At 40.2% G+C, this 16986-nt stretch overlaps 1 protein-coding gene and 1 pseudogene across 2 annotated transcripts in view; one reads left to right on the forward strand and one right to left on the reverse strand.

Moving 5' to 3' along the window:
• P4HA1 (prolyl 4-hydroxylase subunit alpha 1) overlaps positions 1-16986 on the reverse strand; it is a 92896-nt gene that overhangs the window by 12021 nt on the left and 63889 nt on the right. For both annotated transcript variants that reach the window (XM_074382380.1, XM_074382381.1), the window contains exon 10: positions 7132-7235. In XM_074382380.1, coding sequence (XP_074238481.1) covers positions 7132-7235 — 104 coding nt within the window. The remainder of the gene's footprint in view (positions 1-7131; positions 7236-16986) is intronic.
• On the forward strand, positions 14273-15070 carry LOC120367387 (uncharacterized protein KIAA1143 pseudogene; annotated as a pseudogene).

A 16986-nucleotide genomic window follows, 5' to 3' on the forward strand; every position in this document is an offset into this window, starting at 1 on the left:
TTCCAAAGCCCCAAATGCTGGCAAACTCCCAATCTACTTCAATAAAATCCCTTTTCTTTCATATTTTTTCCCTGCTAAAAAAGGGAAGAAGTTAATATTAATTGAATTATTCCTGTCTAAGAGCCCTAACAGCTTCAGTTGGTTATGACAATGTCCCAGTGTGACAAATAAAATGTAAGAAAAATACTTGGTCTGAGTTCAAGTTTCAGCTCTCTTAATTACAATGTAGGTAACTTTGGATATAATCTCAGTTTTCTTATTTGTTAAAATGAGGAGAAGGATACTTAACTCTTTCCCTCAATCACACAACACAATAAAATGCTGACAAAAATCAAAGGAGAACATAATTAAGAGTGCTATTGATGAAACCAGAAGGAGAATATTGGTAGAACTGGAACTACTACTAGAGTATGTCTTGCTCTGGGGGCCAGTAGCCACAGCACCCCTTCATCCCTGAAGCTAAGGCAGAAATGGAGGCCTACCTGGAGGCCTGACATTCCCAAGCAGAGCTGCCAGCAGTTGTTATACCCTTCCCGGTGGGGCCAAGAGAAGTAGAACTGCTCTACCTACCCTTCCCCCAACTCCATGAGGCAGGAGCTGCAGCTGTGCACTCCCCTTCCAAGAAAACAGTATTTTGGCAGAACCCTGCATCCCAGGGTTCCAGGCCACTCAGAACAGTCACGTCCCCTGGGCCTGAGCTGAAGCAGCACATTACCCTTAGGGAATTGGTGCACTGGCCAAGCTGAGCAGCTGCACATCCCAGGGCTGAAGTAGTACCCACAGACGCAGGGAAACAGAGCAATGGCTAAGCTGAGAAATGTGCCCTTCAGGACAAATAACTCTAATACCCTGCTTCCCTGGAGAGTCTGTATGGCTGAGACACTTTCTGGGGAGTGAAGTCATTGCTGTGCTGCTCTCTGCCCCACAGGGCCCAAACAACCAGCATACTTGGTCATTCTGGGGTACTTGTTCCCACTGGACCTGGCCTCACAGAGTCTGGGATCCGTCTGAGCCCCACCAATCCAGGTTCTAGAGTGATCACTACATGGTGCCTCATCCCCAGGGACTGGAGTTGCCACTAAGCCCTACTGGCTCAGGTTCCTAAATTATAGCCATACCCTGCATCCCAGACTCAAACCTCCAGAGCACCCTCTCTTCCCTGGAGTTGGGCCAGGGCTGTGCCCTGTCCTCCAGGGGTAGAATCACAGCTACAACCCGACCCCCTTTTCCCAAGCAGCTACAGCAGGCATCCCCAAACTTTTTACACAGGGGGCCAGTTCACTGTCCCTCAGACCGTTGGAGGTCCGCCACATACTGTGCTCCTCTCACTGACCACCAATGAAAGAGGTGCCCCTTCCTGAAGTGCGGCAGGGGGCTGGATAAATGGCCTCAGGGGGTCGCATGTGGCCCGCGGGCCATAGTTTGGGGATGCTTGAGCTAGAGGGTGCCTCAGTCATAGATCCTGAGGCTAAGGGCAACCTACATCCAACACTGCCACAGAGAGTGAACCTGTACCCCAAGACCCAGATGTTATGCGAGGGTCTTGGGGTACAGGTTATAGGTATGCAGGTATGTGAGACCTTGAGCCCAGGATCCTGGCCCCACAGCCATTCCAAACGCATGCACCTGGATTGCAGCACCATGGCAGCACATGTCAGACCTGCCACCAACAAGAGCAGCTGCACATCCCAGGGCTAAAGTAGTACCCAGAGACCCTGCAGGATGAAATCTCGCTCTGTCACCAGGCTGGAGTGCAGTGGCGTGATCTTGGCTCACTGCAACAACCTTTGCCTCCCAGCTTCAAGGGATTCTCCTGCCTCAGCCTCCCAAGTGGCTGGGACTATATGTGCGCGCCACCATGCCTGGTTATTTTTTTGTTTTGTTTTGTTTTCGTATTTTTAGTAGAGACGAGGTTTCACCATGTTGGCCAGGATGGTCTCAATCTCTTGACGTCATGATCTGCCCACCTTGGCCTCCTAAAGTGCTGGGATTACAGGTGTGAACCACTGTGCCCCGCCATGAATCAGAATTTCAGCAAAGAAAGATATCATAAAGAACCAAACAAAAATCTTGCAGCTGAATAATTCAATGAATGAAATTTAAAATACAATACAAAGCTGCACCAGCACACTTGATTAAGCAAAACAATCTCTGAACCTGAAGATACATTGTTTGATATTACTCAGAGGAGAAAAAAAAAGGAAACTAGAATGAAAAAGAATAAAGACAGCCTACAGGACTTATGGGGCACTATTAAACATTTCTATTACAGGAGTTCCAAAAGGAGAAGAGAGAGTAAAAGGCATAGAAAACCTATTTAATAATAGCTGAAAACTTCCCAAGTCTGGGGAGAGATAAGGGTATCCAACTCCAGGAAGTTCGAAAGTCCCCAAATAGATTAACCCAAAAAGGTCTTCTCTGAAGCACATTTTAATCAAATTTTCAAACATCAGGCCGGGCGCGGTGGCTCAAGCCTGTAATCCCAGCACTTTGGGAGGCCGAGGCGGGTGGATCACGAGGTCAAGAGATCGAGACCATCCTGGTCAACATGGTGAAACCCCGTCTCTACTAAAAATACTAAAAATTAGCTGGGCATGGTGGTGCGTGCCTGTAATCCCAGCTACTCAGGAGGGTGAGGCAGGAGAATTGCCTGAACCGAGGAGGCGGAGGTTGCAGTGAGCCGAGATCGCGCCATTGCACTCCAGCCTGGGCAACAAGAGCGAAACTCCGTCTCAAAAAAAAAAAAAAAAAAAAAAAAAATTCAAACATCAAAGACAAAGAATTCTAAGAACAGCGAGATAACTAGATTAACAAAGAAAAAAAGGAAGATGCAAATAAGCACAATCAGAAATAACAAAGGTGACGGTACAACTGACCCCAAAGAAATATAAAAAGTCCCCAGAGACTATTATGAACACCTCTATGTACACAAACTAAAAAATATAGAAGAAATGGATAAATTCCTGGAAACACACAACCACCCAAGATTGAACTAGGAAAAATTGAAACCCTGAACAGACCAATAAGGAGTTCTGAAATGGAATTTTAATTTAAAAAACCTACTAACCAAAAACAGCCCTGTACTACATGGATTCACAGCTGAATTTTACCAGACAAAGAAGAGCTAGTACTAATCCTACTGCAATTACTCTGAAAAACTGAGGAGGAAAGACTCCTCCCTAACTCACTGTATGAAACCAGCATCATTCTAATACCAAAACCCAGCAGAGAGATGATGAAAAAGAACACTTCAGGCCGATATTCCTGATGAACACAGACACAAAAATACTCAACAAAATACTAGAAAACAAAACCTAGCAGCACATCAAAAAGTTAATTTACTGTAGTCAAGTAGGCTTTATTCGTGGGATGCTAGGTTGGTTCAATAAATGTAATTCACCACAAAAATAGAATTTAAAAACATATGATCATCTCCATAGATGGAGAAAAGGCTTTCAAAAAAATTTAACATCCCGGCCAGGCACAGTGGCTTACACCTGTAATCCCAGCACTTTAGGAGGCCAAGGCGGGTGGATCACCTAAGGCCAGGAGTTCAAGACCAGTTTGGCCAACATGGTGAAAGCCTGTCTCTATTAAAAATACAAAAATTAGCTGCGCATAGTGGCAGGAGCCTGTAATCCCAGTTACACAGGAGACTAAGGCAGGAGAATTGCTTTAACCCAGGAGGCAGAGGTTGCAGTGAGCCGAGATCACGCCACTGCACTCCAGCCTGGGCAACAGAGTAAGACTTCATCTCAAAATAAATTTTTTAAAAAAGAAAACATATTAGCAAGGATGAGGAGCACGCTCATACATTGCTGTTGGGAATGTAAATTAGTACAGTCACTATGGAGAACAGTATAGAAGTTCCTTGAAAAACTAAAAATAGATCTACTATATTATCCAGCAATCCCAATGCCAAGTATATATCCGAAAGAAAGGAAATTAGCATGATAAAGAGATATCCACATTCCCATGTTTACTGCAGGACTATTCACAATAGCCAACATATGGAATCAACCTAAGTGTCCATCAACAGATGCACGGATAAAGAAAATGTGGTGCTTACAGATAATTAAACACTATTCAGCCATAAGAAGAATGGAATCTTGCCACTTGTGGAAACATGGATGAAACTGGAGTTCATTATGTTAAGTAAAATAAGCCCAGCACAGAAAGACAAACATCGCATGTTCTCACATGTGGGAGCTAAAAATGTTGATCCAATGGAGGTAGAGGATGACGGTTACCAGAGTTGGGAAGGGTGGGTGGGATGGGGAAAAGCGGGGAGAAGAAAGAAAGGTTGGTTAATGGGTATAAAAGTATAGTTAGATGGAAGAAATAAGTTCTAGTGTTCAATAGCACAGTAGGGTGACCATAGTTTATTTTTATTTCTATTTTTTTGGGGACAGCGTTTCACTCTAGCTGCCCAAACTGGAGTGCAATGAATGGCTCGATCTTGGCTCACTACAACCTCCGCCTCCTGGGTTCAAGCGATTCTCCTACCTCAGCCTCCTGAGTAGCTGGGACTATAGGCATGTGCCACCAGGCCCAGCTAATTTTTTGTACTTTAGATGGAGACAGGGTTTTACCATGTTGGCCAGGGTGGTCTCGATTTCCTGACCTTGTGATCTGCCCAACTCAGCCTCCCAAAGTGCTGGGATTACAGGCGTGAGCCACCGCACCTGGCCAATTTATTATTGTATATTTAAAAACAGGTAGAAAAGATTTGAAATGCTCCTAAAAAAAACTGAGGTGACGGGTATCTTAATTACCCCGACTTCATCATTACACATTTACAAATGCATCAAAATACCACAAGTACACCATAAATATGTACAATTTTTATTAATAAAAACAGAAGAAGATATGTGTTCTGACAAAGATGGAGTAGGATGGCATCAAACCATATCACTGCAAAACACACACACAAAAAATAAAGTTTTAAAACTTAATTAGAAAAAGGGAACTAACTGCTTTAAGAATACATTTTGGTTTTCTGATAAATTGATGGTTTATTATTTAAAGTTGAAAGAGGCCAGGCACAGTGGCTCATGCCTATAATCTCAACACGTCGGGAGGCCAAGGCAGGCAGATCGCTTGAGGCCAGGAGTTTGAGACCAGCCTGGCCAACATGGTGAAACCCCATCTCTACTAAAAATACAAAAATTAGCTAGGTGTGGTGGCATATGCCTATAGTCCCAGCTACTCAGGAGGCTGAGGCGTGAGAATCACTTGAGCCCAGGGGGCAGTATCACAGTGATCCAAGATCGCACCACTGCACTCCAGTGAGACTGTCTCCAAAAAAAAAAAAAAAAAAGTTGAAAAGAAGCAAAAATAGGCCGGGCGCGGTGGCTCAAGCCTGTAATCCCAGCACTTTGGGAGGCCGAGGCAGGTGGATCACGAGGTCAAGAGATCGAGACCATCCTGGTCAACATGGTGAAACCCCGTCTCTACTAAAAACACTAAAAATTAGCTGGGCATGGTGGCGCATGCCTGTAATCCCAGCTACTCAGGAGGCTGAGGCAGGAGAATTGCCTGAACCCAGGAGGCGGAGGTTGCGGTGAGCCGAGATCGCGCCATTGCACTCCAGCCTGGGTAACAAGAGCGAAACTCCGTCTCAAAAAAAAAAAAAAAAGCAAAAATATCACCTTTCTAATGAACTTATGAGCTGCATACTGACTGCATCTGTCTTAGAATTTTGCAACCAGGCCAGGTGCAGTGGAGCATGCCTGTAATCCAGCACTTTGGGAGGCCAAGGCAGGTGGATCGCTTGAGGTCAGGAGTTCAAGACCAGCCTGATCAACATGGTAAAACCCTGTCTCTACTAAAAATACAAAATTAGCTGGTTGTGGTAGTGCATGCCTATAATCCCAGCTACTAGGGAGACTAAGGCAGTAGAATCTCTTGAATCGGGAGACAAAGGTTGTAGTGAGCCGAGATCACACTACTGCACTCCAACCTGAGCCACAGACTGACTTTGTCTCAAAAAATTAACAAATAAGTATTGCAACCAGAAAGGCTATAATAAAGGCATTGGTTAATAAAGGCATTGGGTTTTTCTTAGTGTACATTTTGATAATTTCAAAAAATCTAATACAGAAAAGGGAACTCAAATATTTTAAAAAGTATTTTTCTACAGGAAAATACTAAAGAATAGTAAATAATGTCTGACAAAGGGGAAGACTAAGCTATTTATTTTCTCTGGTTTATAGGCCTATGCTTAATTTTTTACTATTGAAACCAAATAAGATTATTATACACTGATTTTGTGTTTATTCCCTATAACTATGTACCAGTTTACTACACATATTTTGAGTCAAGTTGTGATTATGATGGAGTTAAGAATTACTATTTCAGGACAGCTGCTTTTGATGACAAATGATTTGTAGACATAAGAGAAGTGATTAAAAAAGTCGGTCCTATGATTCATTATTAAAATAAAGGAAAACCAGTTGCTTTAAAATAAAGTAAAAGAGAAATTATTTTTTAAAACCCACCCTGGTCACTTGACAGGTAAACTGAGGCCTGGGGATGGAAGAAAAAAATTACAGTGTGCTAAGTATTAGTGATATATATTTTTCATTTCCCTAGACATCTATATTTAACAGTTGAGAGTTTTCATGTTTTGACAATTAATTTAAAAGTCGGTCGGGCGCGGTGGCTCAAGCCTGTAATCCCAGCAGTTTGGCAGGCCGAGACGGGTGGATCACGAGGTCGAGAGATCGAGACCATCCTGGTCAACATGGTGAAACTCCGTCTCTACTAAAAATACAAAAATTAGCTGGGCGTGGTGGCGCATGCCTGTAGTCCCAGCTTCTCAGGAGGCGGAGGCAGGAGAATTGCCTGAACCCAGGAGGCGGAGGTTGCGGTGAGCCGAGAGCGCCATTGCACTCCAGCCTGGGTAATGAGCGAAACTCCGTCACAAAAAAAAAAAAAAAAAAAAAAGTCACAGAACAATCATGATTTTCCCCATTAATTATCAAAACCACTTTGCATGGTTGCAGCTTACAGGGTCACCTTTTGCAGTCCCAAACTATTACACAAATTGAGGACTGCCTGTTCATTGTCAGGAAATCTCCTCTGAAGCATCTCTTAAGTGTAAAAGTGACTTAAGGATAATGTGATTACCTACCTGTAACTCCTCTGCTGTGGAAACATCTAGTCCTGTTAGATCTTGTATTCTCATATTAATTCGAGACACCACAGGGTTTTCATAGCCAGAGAGCCAGGCACTAAAAATAAGAAGAAAATATTAGTTTTACTGATAATGTTTCATTACAATGGAGACTAATAGCTGTTACTATGAAAGCCACAATATTTAAAATACAGGACAATAAATCTTTACTGAAGGCATTTAGTTCATTTTCTTGTTTACTATCATCTTTATTAATGGATATTATAATTTTTTTAAAATGACATGTTCTGTTAGAGGTTAGAAAGAATAAACTAACCTCATTTGTTATAACGCTTCTATGAAAACAGTTGGATTGATGTACGGAGGCTAAAATGAAGGCCACTAAAATTGAGAACTTCAAAAAATTCCTTAAAAAACCATAGCAAATAAAACAACTGTTCCTTCAAGGTAAGGTATAGGAACTGACTAGGGGGAAGTCATGGGGTCTTTAGCCTGATCTACATAATGCTAATATTTTATAAGAAAAAAAGTTCTGCTTAAATTAAGTTTTGAAAAGGTACCCAAACACACCTACTGAAGGATAGACAATAACAAGTGTTGGTAAGGATGTGAAGAAACTGGAGCCCTCATACATTGCTGATGGGAATGTAAAAGGTGCGGTCACTTTGGAAAACAGTTTGGTAGTTGCTCAAAATGCTAAACACAGTTACCAAATGACCCAGCAATTTACTTCTAGGTATATATCCAAGATAAAATTTTATGTCCATACAAAAACTTGTACATAAATGTTACGGCAGCATTATATATGATAGCCAAAAAGTAGAAACGACCCAAATATCCATCAATTTATCAATGGATACCTAAAATGTGGAATTATCTATGAACTGGAATATTATTCCAGATAATATTTGTCACAAAAAGGAATAAAGTACTGGCAGGCACAGTGGCTCATTCCTGTTATCCCAGCACTATGGGAGGCCAAGGTGGAAAGGTCACTTGAGACCAGGAGTTTGAGACAAGCCTGGGCAACACAGTGAGACCCCAACTCTACAAAAAATTTTTTAAATTAGCTGGGCATGGTGGTATGCACCTGTAGTTTCAGCTACTCTGGCAGCTGAGGCAAGAGAACCACTTGAGCATAGGAGTTCAAGGCTGCAGTGAGTTATCACACCAATGCACTCCAACCTTGGCGACAGAGCAAGACCCTGTCTCTACAAACATGCTACAACATGGATGAAACATCATATTAAGTCAAAGAAGCCAGATACAAAAGGTTACGTGTTATATGATACCACTTCTGTGAAATATACAGAATAGGTGAATGAATAGCGAATGGAAAGTAGATTAGTGTTTGCCAGGGGATGGGGCTGGGAGGAATGGGTAATGACTCCTAATGGGTACAGGACTTTTTTGTGTGTGTGATGAAAATGTTGTGGAATTAGACACTGGTTATAGTTGTACAAGGCTAAAGACGACTGAAATGCATATTTGAAAATCATTTATGATATGGGAACTATATCTCAATTTTAAATGGCACCCCCAAATTCAGCTACATCCCTTTTTTACATGTGCTTTTACCCAATCAGTCCTTTGCTTTCTTCACTTCTCTCACTGAGCTTTGATTCCACAGTTTATCAATTAAACAATATTCTTTTTAAATGCCTAAATTCAACCGTCAAACACAATCCTGGATGAATCCCTATTTTCTCCAAGCTTGTATCTGTGTCACCAAACCCTACTGGAGAAAATCATGAAATAGAGCAGATATGTTCCACTAAAAATTCATGAATACCAACTTCAAATGGGCCCTTCACTTTTACTTCCTCTTCCACTCCGAACCCTAACTCACTTCAGCCTCTCCCTTCACTCAGTAGATTGTATCCCCTACTGCATAGAGGAAATAAACACCATTACAACTTAATTAGAAATTACTTCCCCAACTCTGTATATCCCTCCAGCCACCAACCTTTCTTCTCCCTTTTCAAGCTAACTTTGTCAGATTCCTCATCTCTGAACCCATTAGAGTCTAGGTTTAGTCACTTATCACTTCATCAAAATTGCTCTTGCTAATGTTACCCATAACCTTATTGTGCTTCTAAATCTAATGACATTTTCCAATCCTCATTGTATTTTTTCCTTTGGTAACATTTGTGACACCAATGTCATCCTTTTGGAAACTCTCTCAAACACTCATGCTCCAGGCATTCCTCCAGTGTCTCAGGCTGCTTTGTCTTGGTCTCCTAATTTACAGCCTCCAACACTGTATTCTGCCTCCCTCCTCCTCGCAAGACTGTAGCAACATTTCCTCAAGAACACATTTCTTCTAGCCCTAAGGCTAGTGCATATGCTCTTCTCTCTGCCCAGAATATTCTTTTTCACTTTGCAAAATTAAGACTTTGGATATTACCTTGTTTACCACTTCTTTAGACGAGCTTTCCTTTACCTCTCCCCCTGCCAGACAAAGTCAAAGCTTCCAGAGACAGAGAGAGCAAGCAAGCATGGCAGAGAGAAAGAAAGTGTGTGTGTTTCTTTCACTTTCTTAGAGGAAGAAGAAAGATGACATGGAGAAGAAAGAAGTTTTTACTAATCCGAACATGAAACTAACATGACATCCTATTAGAATTAAACCAGGGCAGATACACAATATGGTGGATTCTTAGAATGAATGTAAGATTTATCCTATATTACTAAAACTATTTGCTTGATGATCTCTTGCCAGTTTTTTCTGGCTGTGTATTATAGAATTCCTCAGTGTAGCAAAAATGGGAAGAATCAAAGTGTTGTTGTTGTAAAGAATATAGCTAATAAGTATATTAAGAACTTTTTCCTTCCAATTCTGCCCAAGTTCCTGGTAGAACTAATCTGGTATGTTAACGTACCTGTCTTTTCTACCTGGTACAATTTGATGGATGTTTGAACACTGTAAGCAACCAACCCAACTACTGACTTGATTTTTACAGATAATTGCAATGCTAAATTGGCAAGTATTTTAATAAAGCTTCAAACTAAACACATTATGAACAAACTGTTCCTATTCCATCCTGGAACCTATCACACACAGAGTACCTGTCTTCTGATATCTTCAACTTCCCTCCCTGCTACCAACACCTTTAAATATCTACTCTTATTTTTTCCCTCTTGTACTTTGGTGCGATCATTGTCCTTCAGCCTTACAGAGGCAGACTTTCTAAGTATGCTTTTGATTCTATCCTTTCTAACCCCACATGCCTTACTCCAGCAGTTATTGCCTCCCTTTTATCTTTAATCTCCTCCTTGTCAATGCTTCCTTATTGAAGTCTCCTGCTATCAAGAAAAATAACTTCACTTTAGCCATTCTAGCAAATTACCACTCCAATCTTTCACTTTACTCCTTTAAAACTGCAAAAGCAAGAAAAGCTTGTTACATTCCACAAATGGTCATGGGACACTGGTTATTTACAGGCAAAGAAAGAAGTTGGACCTCTACATTATATTAAAAAGAATTACTCAATATGGATCAAAGACCTAAATGTAAAAGCTAAAACAGGCTGGGCGCAGTGGCTCACAACTGTAGTCCCAGCACTTTTGGAGGCCGAAGTTGGTGGATCCTGAAGTGAGAAGTTCGAGACTAGCCTGGCTAAGATGTTGAAATCCCGTCTCTACTAAAAATACAAAAATTGGTCAGGTATGGTGGCAGGTGCCTGTGGCCCCAGCTACTCGGGAGACTGAGGCAGGAGAACTGCTTGATCCCAGGGGCAGAGGTTGCAGTGATCCAGGATCACACCACTGCACTCCAGCCTGGGCAACAGTGAGACTCCATCTCAAAAATAAACAAATAAATAAAAGCTAAAATTATAAAACCTCTGGGAAGAAAACATAGGAGCAAATCTTTATGACATTGGTCTAGGCAATGGTTTAGCTATGACATCAGAAGTACAGGCAACAAAAGAAATAAATAAACAGGACACTATCCAAATAAAACCCTTTTGTGCTTCAAAGAATACCATCAGAAAAGTTAAACAGACTGGGCAAGGTGGCTCACATCTGTAATCCCAGCACTTCGGGAAGCCAAGGTAGGAAAATCACTTGAGTTCAAGATCAGTCTGGGCAACCTAGCAAGACCCTATCTCCACAAAAAAAGTTTAAAAATTAGCCAGGCATGGTGGCATGTGCGTGTAGTCCTAGCTACTCATGAGGCTGAGACGTAAGTATCACTTAAGCCCCGGAGTTCAAGGCTGCAGGGAGCTACAATCACACCACTGCACTCCAGCCTGGGCCCCAGAATGAGATCCTGTCTCTAAAAAAAAAAAAAAAAAAAAAAAAAAAAAAAAAGGTAGTATATATGTAACAAAAAATTAGCCATTTAGACTATTTTTTATATTATGGTAAAATACACAAACAGAAATTTTACCATTATTTTAAGTGTTAAATACATTTACAATATCTTTCAACCATCAGCACTATCCATTTCCAGAACTTTTTCACCAAAACCAAACAGAAAACTGTACCCATTGAATAACAACTCCCAATCTCTCCCTCTCCACAACCCATGGTAAACCTTTATTCTACTTTCCGTCTGTATGGATTTGCCTATTCTACGAATCTCCTATAATAAGAATCACATAGTATTTGTCAATTCTAGCTTATTTCACTTATCATGATGTTTTCTTTTCTTTTTTTTTTTTCTTGGAGGCAGGGTCTCACTCCAGTTGCCCAGGCTGGAGTGCAGTGGCGCAATCTTGGCTCACTGCATCCTCAACGTTCTGTGCTCCCACCTCAGCCTCCCAAGTAGCTGGGACTACAGGCAGGCACTACCATAGTTTTTTATATTTTTAGTAGAGATGGGGTTTCACCATGCTGCCTAGGCTGGTCTTGAACTCCCAGACTCAGGCGATCTGCCTGCCTTGGCCTCCCAAAGTGCTGGGATTACAAGTGTGAGCCATCACACCCAGCCAACATGATGTTTTCAAGGTTCATCCATGTTATAAGCAGGGTATCAGAATTTCATTTCCTATTTTAAAGCTGAATAATATTCTGTTATCTGTATATACCACATGTTTATCCATTCATTTGTTTGATGGACACTTGGGTTGCTTCTAACTTTGGGCTATAGTGAACAAATGCTGTTATGAACACTGGTGTGCAAGTATTTGATTCCTTCCTTTAAATTCTTTTGGGTATGTACCTAGAAGTGGAACTGCTGGATCATATGGTAACCCTAAACTTAGCTGCCAGACTATATTCCACAGCAGTGACACCACTTTATGTTCCCATTTCTCGCTATCTTTTAAACTACTGCTTTTCCAAAAAAAAAAAAAAATATATATATATATATATATATATACACACACATATATATATATATATATACATACACGTATATATATATATATATACATACACGTATATATATAAAATACCTCCCAGCACTTTGGGAAGCCAAGGTGGGAGGATTGCTTGAGGACAGGAGTTCAAAACCAGTCTGGGAAACATAGTGAGACCCTGTCTTTACACAAAAATTAAAAAAAAAATGAGCAGGGTGTGGTGGCACATGCCTATAGTTTCAGCTACTTGGAGGCTGAGGCAGGAGGACTACTCGAGCCCAGGAGTTCAAAGTTGCTATGCCCACTCCCCTACACACTCCAGCTTTTACAACAGAATGAGACCTTGTCTCTTAAAAAAAACAACAGAACAAGAAAAACCTTTAATTCTAGGAATGACCATGAAAGTCTACCACTTAAGTATTGGTTAAATAAGGTTATTTCTAATTTTTCTCTATTATAAGCAATATTGTAACAAAAAGTGCTGTATCTTTATCTTTGCACACTTGTGGGAATATCTCTGTAGGATAAATTCCTAGATGTGGAATTGCTAAATGCCTTTTATAATTTGATAAATGATCTCAACTTTCCCTCCAAAACAGTTGCAAGGATTTATACTACTCATTTCATAAAACCCTTGCTAGTATCAATCCTTTTATTCTTTGTCAATCTTAGCAAGGCAAAAATATTTTAATTTTAATTGTTTAAATTTTTAAAGTTTTTTTTTTTTTGTCTTTTTGTTTTTTTCCTTTTTGTGGAGAACGGGGTCATGCTATATTGCCCAGGCAGGTCTTGAACTCCTGGGCTCAAGCTATCCTCCCACCTCTGCCTCCCTAAGAGCTGGGATTACAGGCGTGAGACACAGTGCCCGGCAAATTTTTTAAGTTTTAATTCGCACTTCTTGTTACATCATAAAATATCTCAGCCAGGTGCAGTGGCTCATGCTTGTAATCTCAGCACTTTGGGAGGCCAAGGTGGGTGGTCAGGAGTTCGAGACTGATCTGATCAACACGGTGAAACCCCATCTCTACTAAAAATACAAAATTAGCCGGGTATGGTGGCACACACCTGTAACCCCAGCTACTTGGGAGGCTGAGGCAGAAGAATCACTTGATCTGGGAGGCAGAGGCTGCTGTGAGCCAAGATCACACCACTGCACTTCAGTCCAGTTTGGGCAACAAGAGCAAAACTCCTTCTCAAAAAAAAAAAACTCAATGAAGGGTTTGAGGTTTAGCAGTTAAAGCCAATGTTGACTGTAGGTTAAAAAAACAAAAACCTGTCAACCTGTCGTCTTAATTGTAGTTCTGTTGTAGTGACTACAGAGGAAAATGAATGGCACTGATGCATGGGAAGCTATTTCATTTAATTTGACTTTCACGGTAAAATCCCCTCCAAAATATAGTAACACTCCTAGTGTTACCCAGGCTGAAGTGCAGTTATGATATCTTGGCTCACTGCAACTTCTACCTCCTGGGCTCAAGCAATCCTCCCACCTCAGCCTCCCAAGTAGCTGGAACTACCAGCATGCGCCACAACACCCATCTAATTTTTCTATTTTTTTGTGGAGACAAGGTTTCACCATGTTTCCCAGGTTGGTCTTAAACTCCTAAGTTCAAGCAATCTATCTGCCTTGGCCTCCCAAAGTGCTGGGATTACAGGTGTGAGCCATCACACCTGGCCTAAAATATATTAAGACTTCCCTTAGTTTAAGAACTATCTTCAAGTTACTCATCTGGGTCCCATCCTTAACAAACCATTACTGCTAATCTGTCTTCAGTGACATTATAGACGTATCAATTCATCTAAAAACTCAGCTCTGCATTTATACTGTAACTTTACTAAAAATTCAATGGAGAACCAGGTATCTTACGTGCAGCCAGCCGAGCCAGCGTTTTTGGCTCGCTTCAAGGAACGGGTCGGCTACAGGGAGGGGCCCACCGTAGAGACCAAGAGAATCCAGCCTCAGCTCCCAGATGAAGATGGGGATCACAGTGACAAAGAAGATGAACAGCCTCAAGTGGTGGTTTTGAAAAAGGGAGACCTATCACTTGAAGAAGTCATGAAAATTAAAGCAGAAATAAAGGCTGCCAGAGCAGATGAAGAACCAGCTTCAGCTGATGGGAGAATCCTGTATCGAAAACCAGTCAAGCGTCCCTCAAATGAAAAATGTTCAGGTTTAACAGCAAGCTCAAAAAAGAAGAAGCCACATGAAGATGAAATAAATCAGGACTCAGTCAAAAAGAACTCACAAAAACAAATAAAAAACAGTAGCCTCCTTTCTTTTGACAACGAAGATGAAAATGAGTAAGTGTAAATAGTTTGAATTTGGTCTACTTTGAAAGTATATGGGGTGTTTTTTTAAAATAACATTTTTTTTCCCTGTTATAAAGATACTACAAGTTCCATATGGAAAATTTAGGAAATACAGGAAAAAAATTAATAAACTACATCTATTCATCAATACTTAAAATGCCAACTCTATAGAAATTAGCTAGTATTATTTTATTTCCCCTGTATGGGTGTGTATATGTGTAAATTATATTTTTAAGCAAAATACTTCTTTGTGTGTAAACAGAATGTTAGAAATACAGTTGTATTGCAAATGTTAAAAAAAAAAAAAAATTCAATGGAGAACACACATACTGTAATATGTGTTAACTGTCCATTATCCTAGGACCTGGAAGTCTCATTCCTGTGTTAGATTAAATCATAAGAAATCCAGAGGTTTTCCTTCTAGTACTCAGTGCTTTAACTAAGTTGGGATTTTTTTTTAACAGTATAGCATTTAATAGGAAAAATCATTTGAAGATCATTTATCTTTTGTATAACTGTTATTAAAAATGTCAACTAATTATACAGTGGTTTTCCCCATAAAACGCAATTTAATGCCAGGAGAAAAAAAAAGAACTATTTCTTCAGATAACTTTTATGTGCCCTTTTTTTCCCACTAAAAATTAAATAGCCCAAAGTATTTTCCTTTTGGCCTTAATGACAGGACCTAAGGGCAAAGCTGTGCGTTCAATTAGAGTAACAGTTCTACACTTTTTTCCTTTCTATTGAGTTTCTGCTGTTTAAAAAAAACTATGATTTTGTAAAATATCACTGGAATGAGCAAAGGAGCACCATTCTCATAGTGCAAGACTAGACTGCTAATATGTAAGTAAGGAAGGCACAATGAAGTGGACAAGACCATTTTGGAGGTTTTGGAGATTGCTACAAAACCCCGAAAGAAAAATGTCAGTAATAAAATTTGAGCATGATCGCTACTTCCTTATTCTAACCCAACACAGATATAAAAATTAATATTCTATAATTAGCTAATCTAAAACCGCTATATATATTTCTTTACAAAGGCAAAAGTTAATTCACACCCCAAAGTGCCAGTTACAGAGGGCAAAATTTCCAATAATTCTTGTCTAGGTGCTTCAGAGTTAACAAAGGCTAATAATCTGGACTGGGAATTTATCCAGTCCCTTTGCTTCTTACACAATAACTATACATCCACCCATTTCAGTTATCTCAGTCTGAGAAACATTGTTCAACCCATTAGAGAGCAGTGCTGTTAAAAGTATGCCATTAAAAAAAACTGAATCACTGAAAATTTTTTATATTTGTTTATAGATTATTAAAATATTATTATACTTTAACACTAATTTGCTCCTTAGTAACAAGGGTAAACAAAATCTTAAGCATAACTATCATATATATGATATATTTAAGGCCAGCCATGGTGGCTCATGCCTGTAATCCCAGCACTTTGGGAGGCCAAGGTGAGAGGATCACTTGAGCCCAGGAGTTCAAGATTAGCCTGGCAGGAAAACAAAACTTCATCTCTATAAAAACAAAAAATTTAGCTGGGTATGGTTGTGTACACCTGTAATCCCAGCTATTTGGGAGGTTAGGTGAGAGAATTTCTTGAGTCTGGGAGGTGGAGGCTATAGTGAGCCACGATTGTGCCACTGCACTCCAGCCTGGGCAACAGAGTGAGACTCTGTCTCCAAAATAAATAAATAAATAAATAAATAAAATAAACGCGCGCGCGCACACACACACACACACACAAATATCATGTTACTTTTATGAGATCATAAATACCATATTGCAGGAAATCATTACTTCAGAGTAAAAAAATGAAAATAAGTTTCCCACCAGAATCAAAAAAGCTTTTCTACCACTCTAAACAGAGTATTGTTTATTTGCATAGGTTATTTATTTACATTACTTTAACTAGACTTTATGTGTTCACTTAACTGTCTTTTCAGAACACAAAACAATGTTTACATTTCAAAAACTTCAAATTCCATTTCTCTGATCTAGCCAAAATTATTAGCTTTTCCATTTACAAACTGTAGTAAATTCTTTGGGTTTTTATTTGTTTTTTAATAGCGGAAAAGACAGAGATGACTTGCCAAAAGTTGACAGATGGTCAGCAACACAAATAAAGCCTTTTTTGGCCAGATGTAATGGCTCATGCCTGCAATACCAACACTCTGGGAGGCTGACATGGGAGGATCACTTGAGCCTAGGAGTTGAGACCAGCCTAGGCAA

The sequence above is a fragment of the Saimiri boliviensis genome, chromosome 12 (genome assembly GCF_048565385.1).
Source record: "Saimiri boliviensis isolate mSaiBol1 chromosome 12, mSaiBol1.pri, whole genome shotgun sequence".
Taxonomy (NCBI): Eukaryota; Metazoa; Chordata; class Mammalia; order Primates; family Cebidae; genus Saimiri; species Saimiri boliviensis.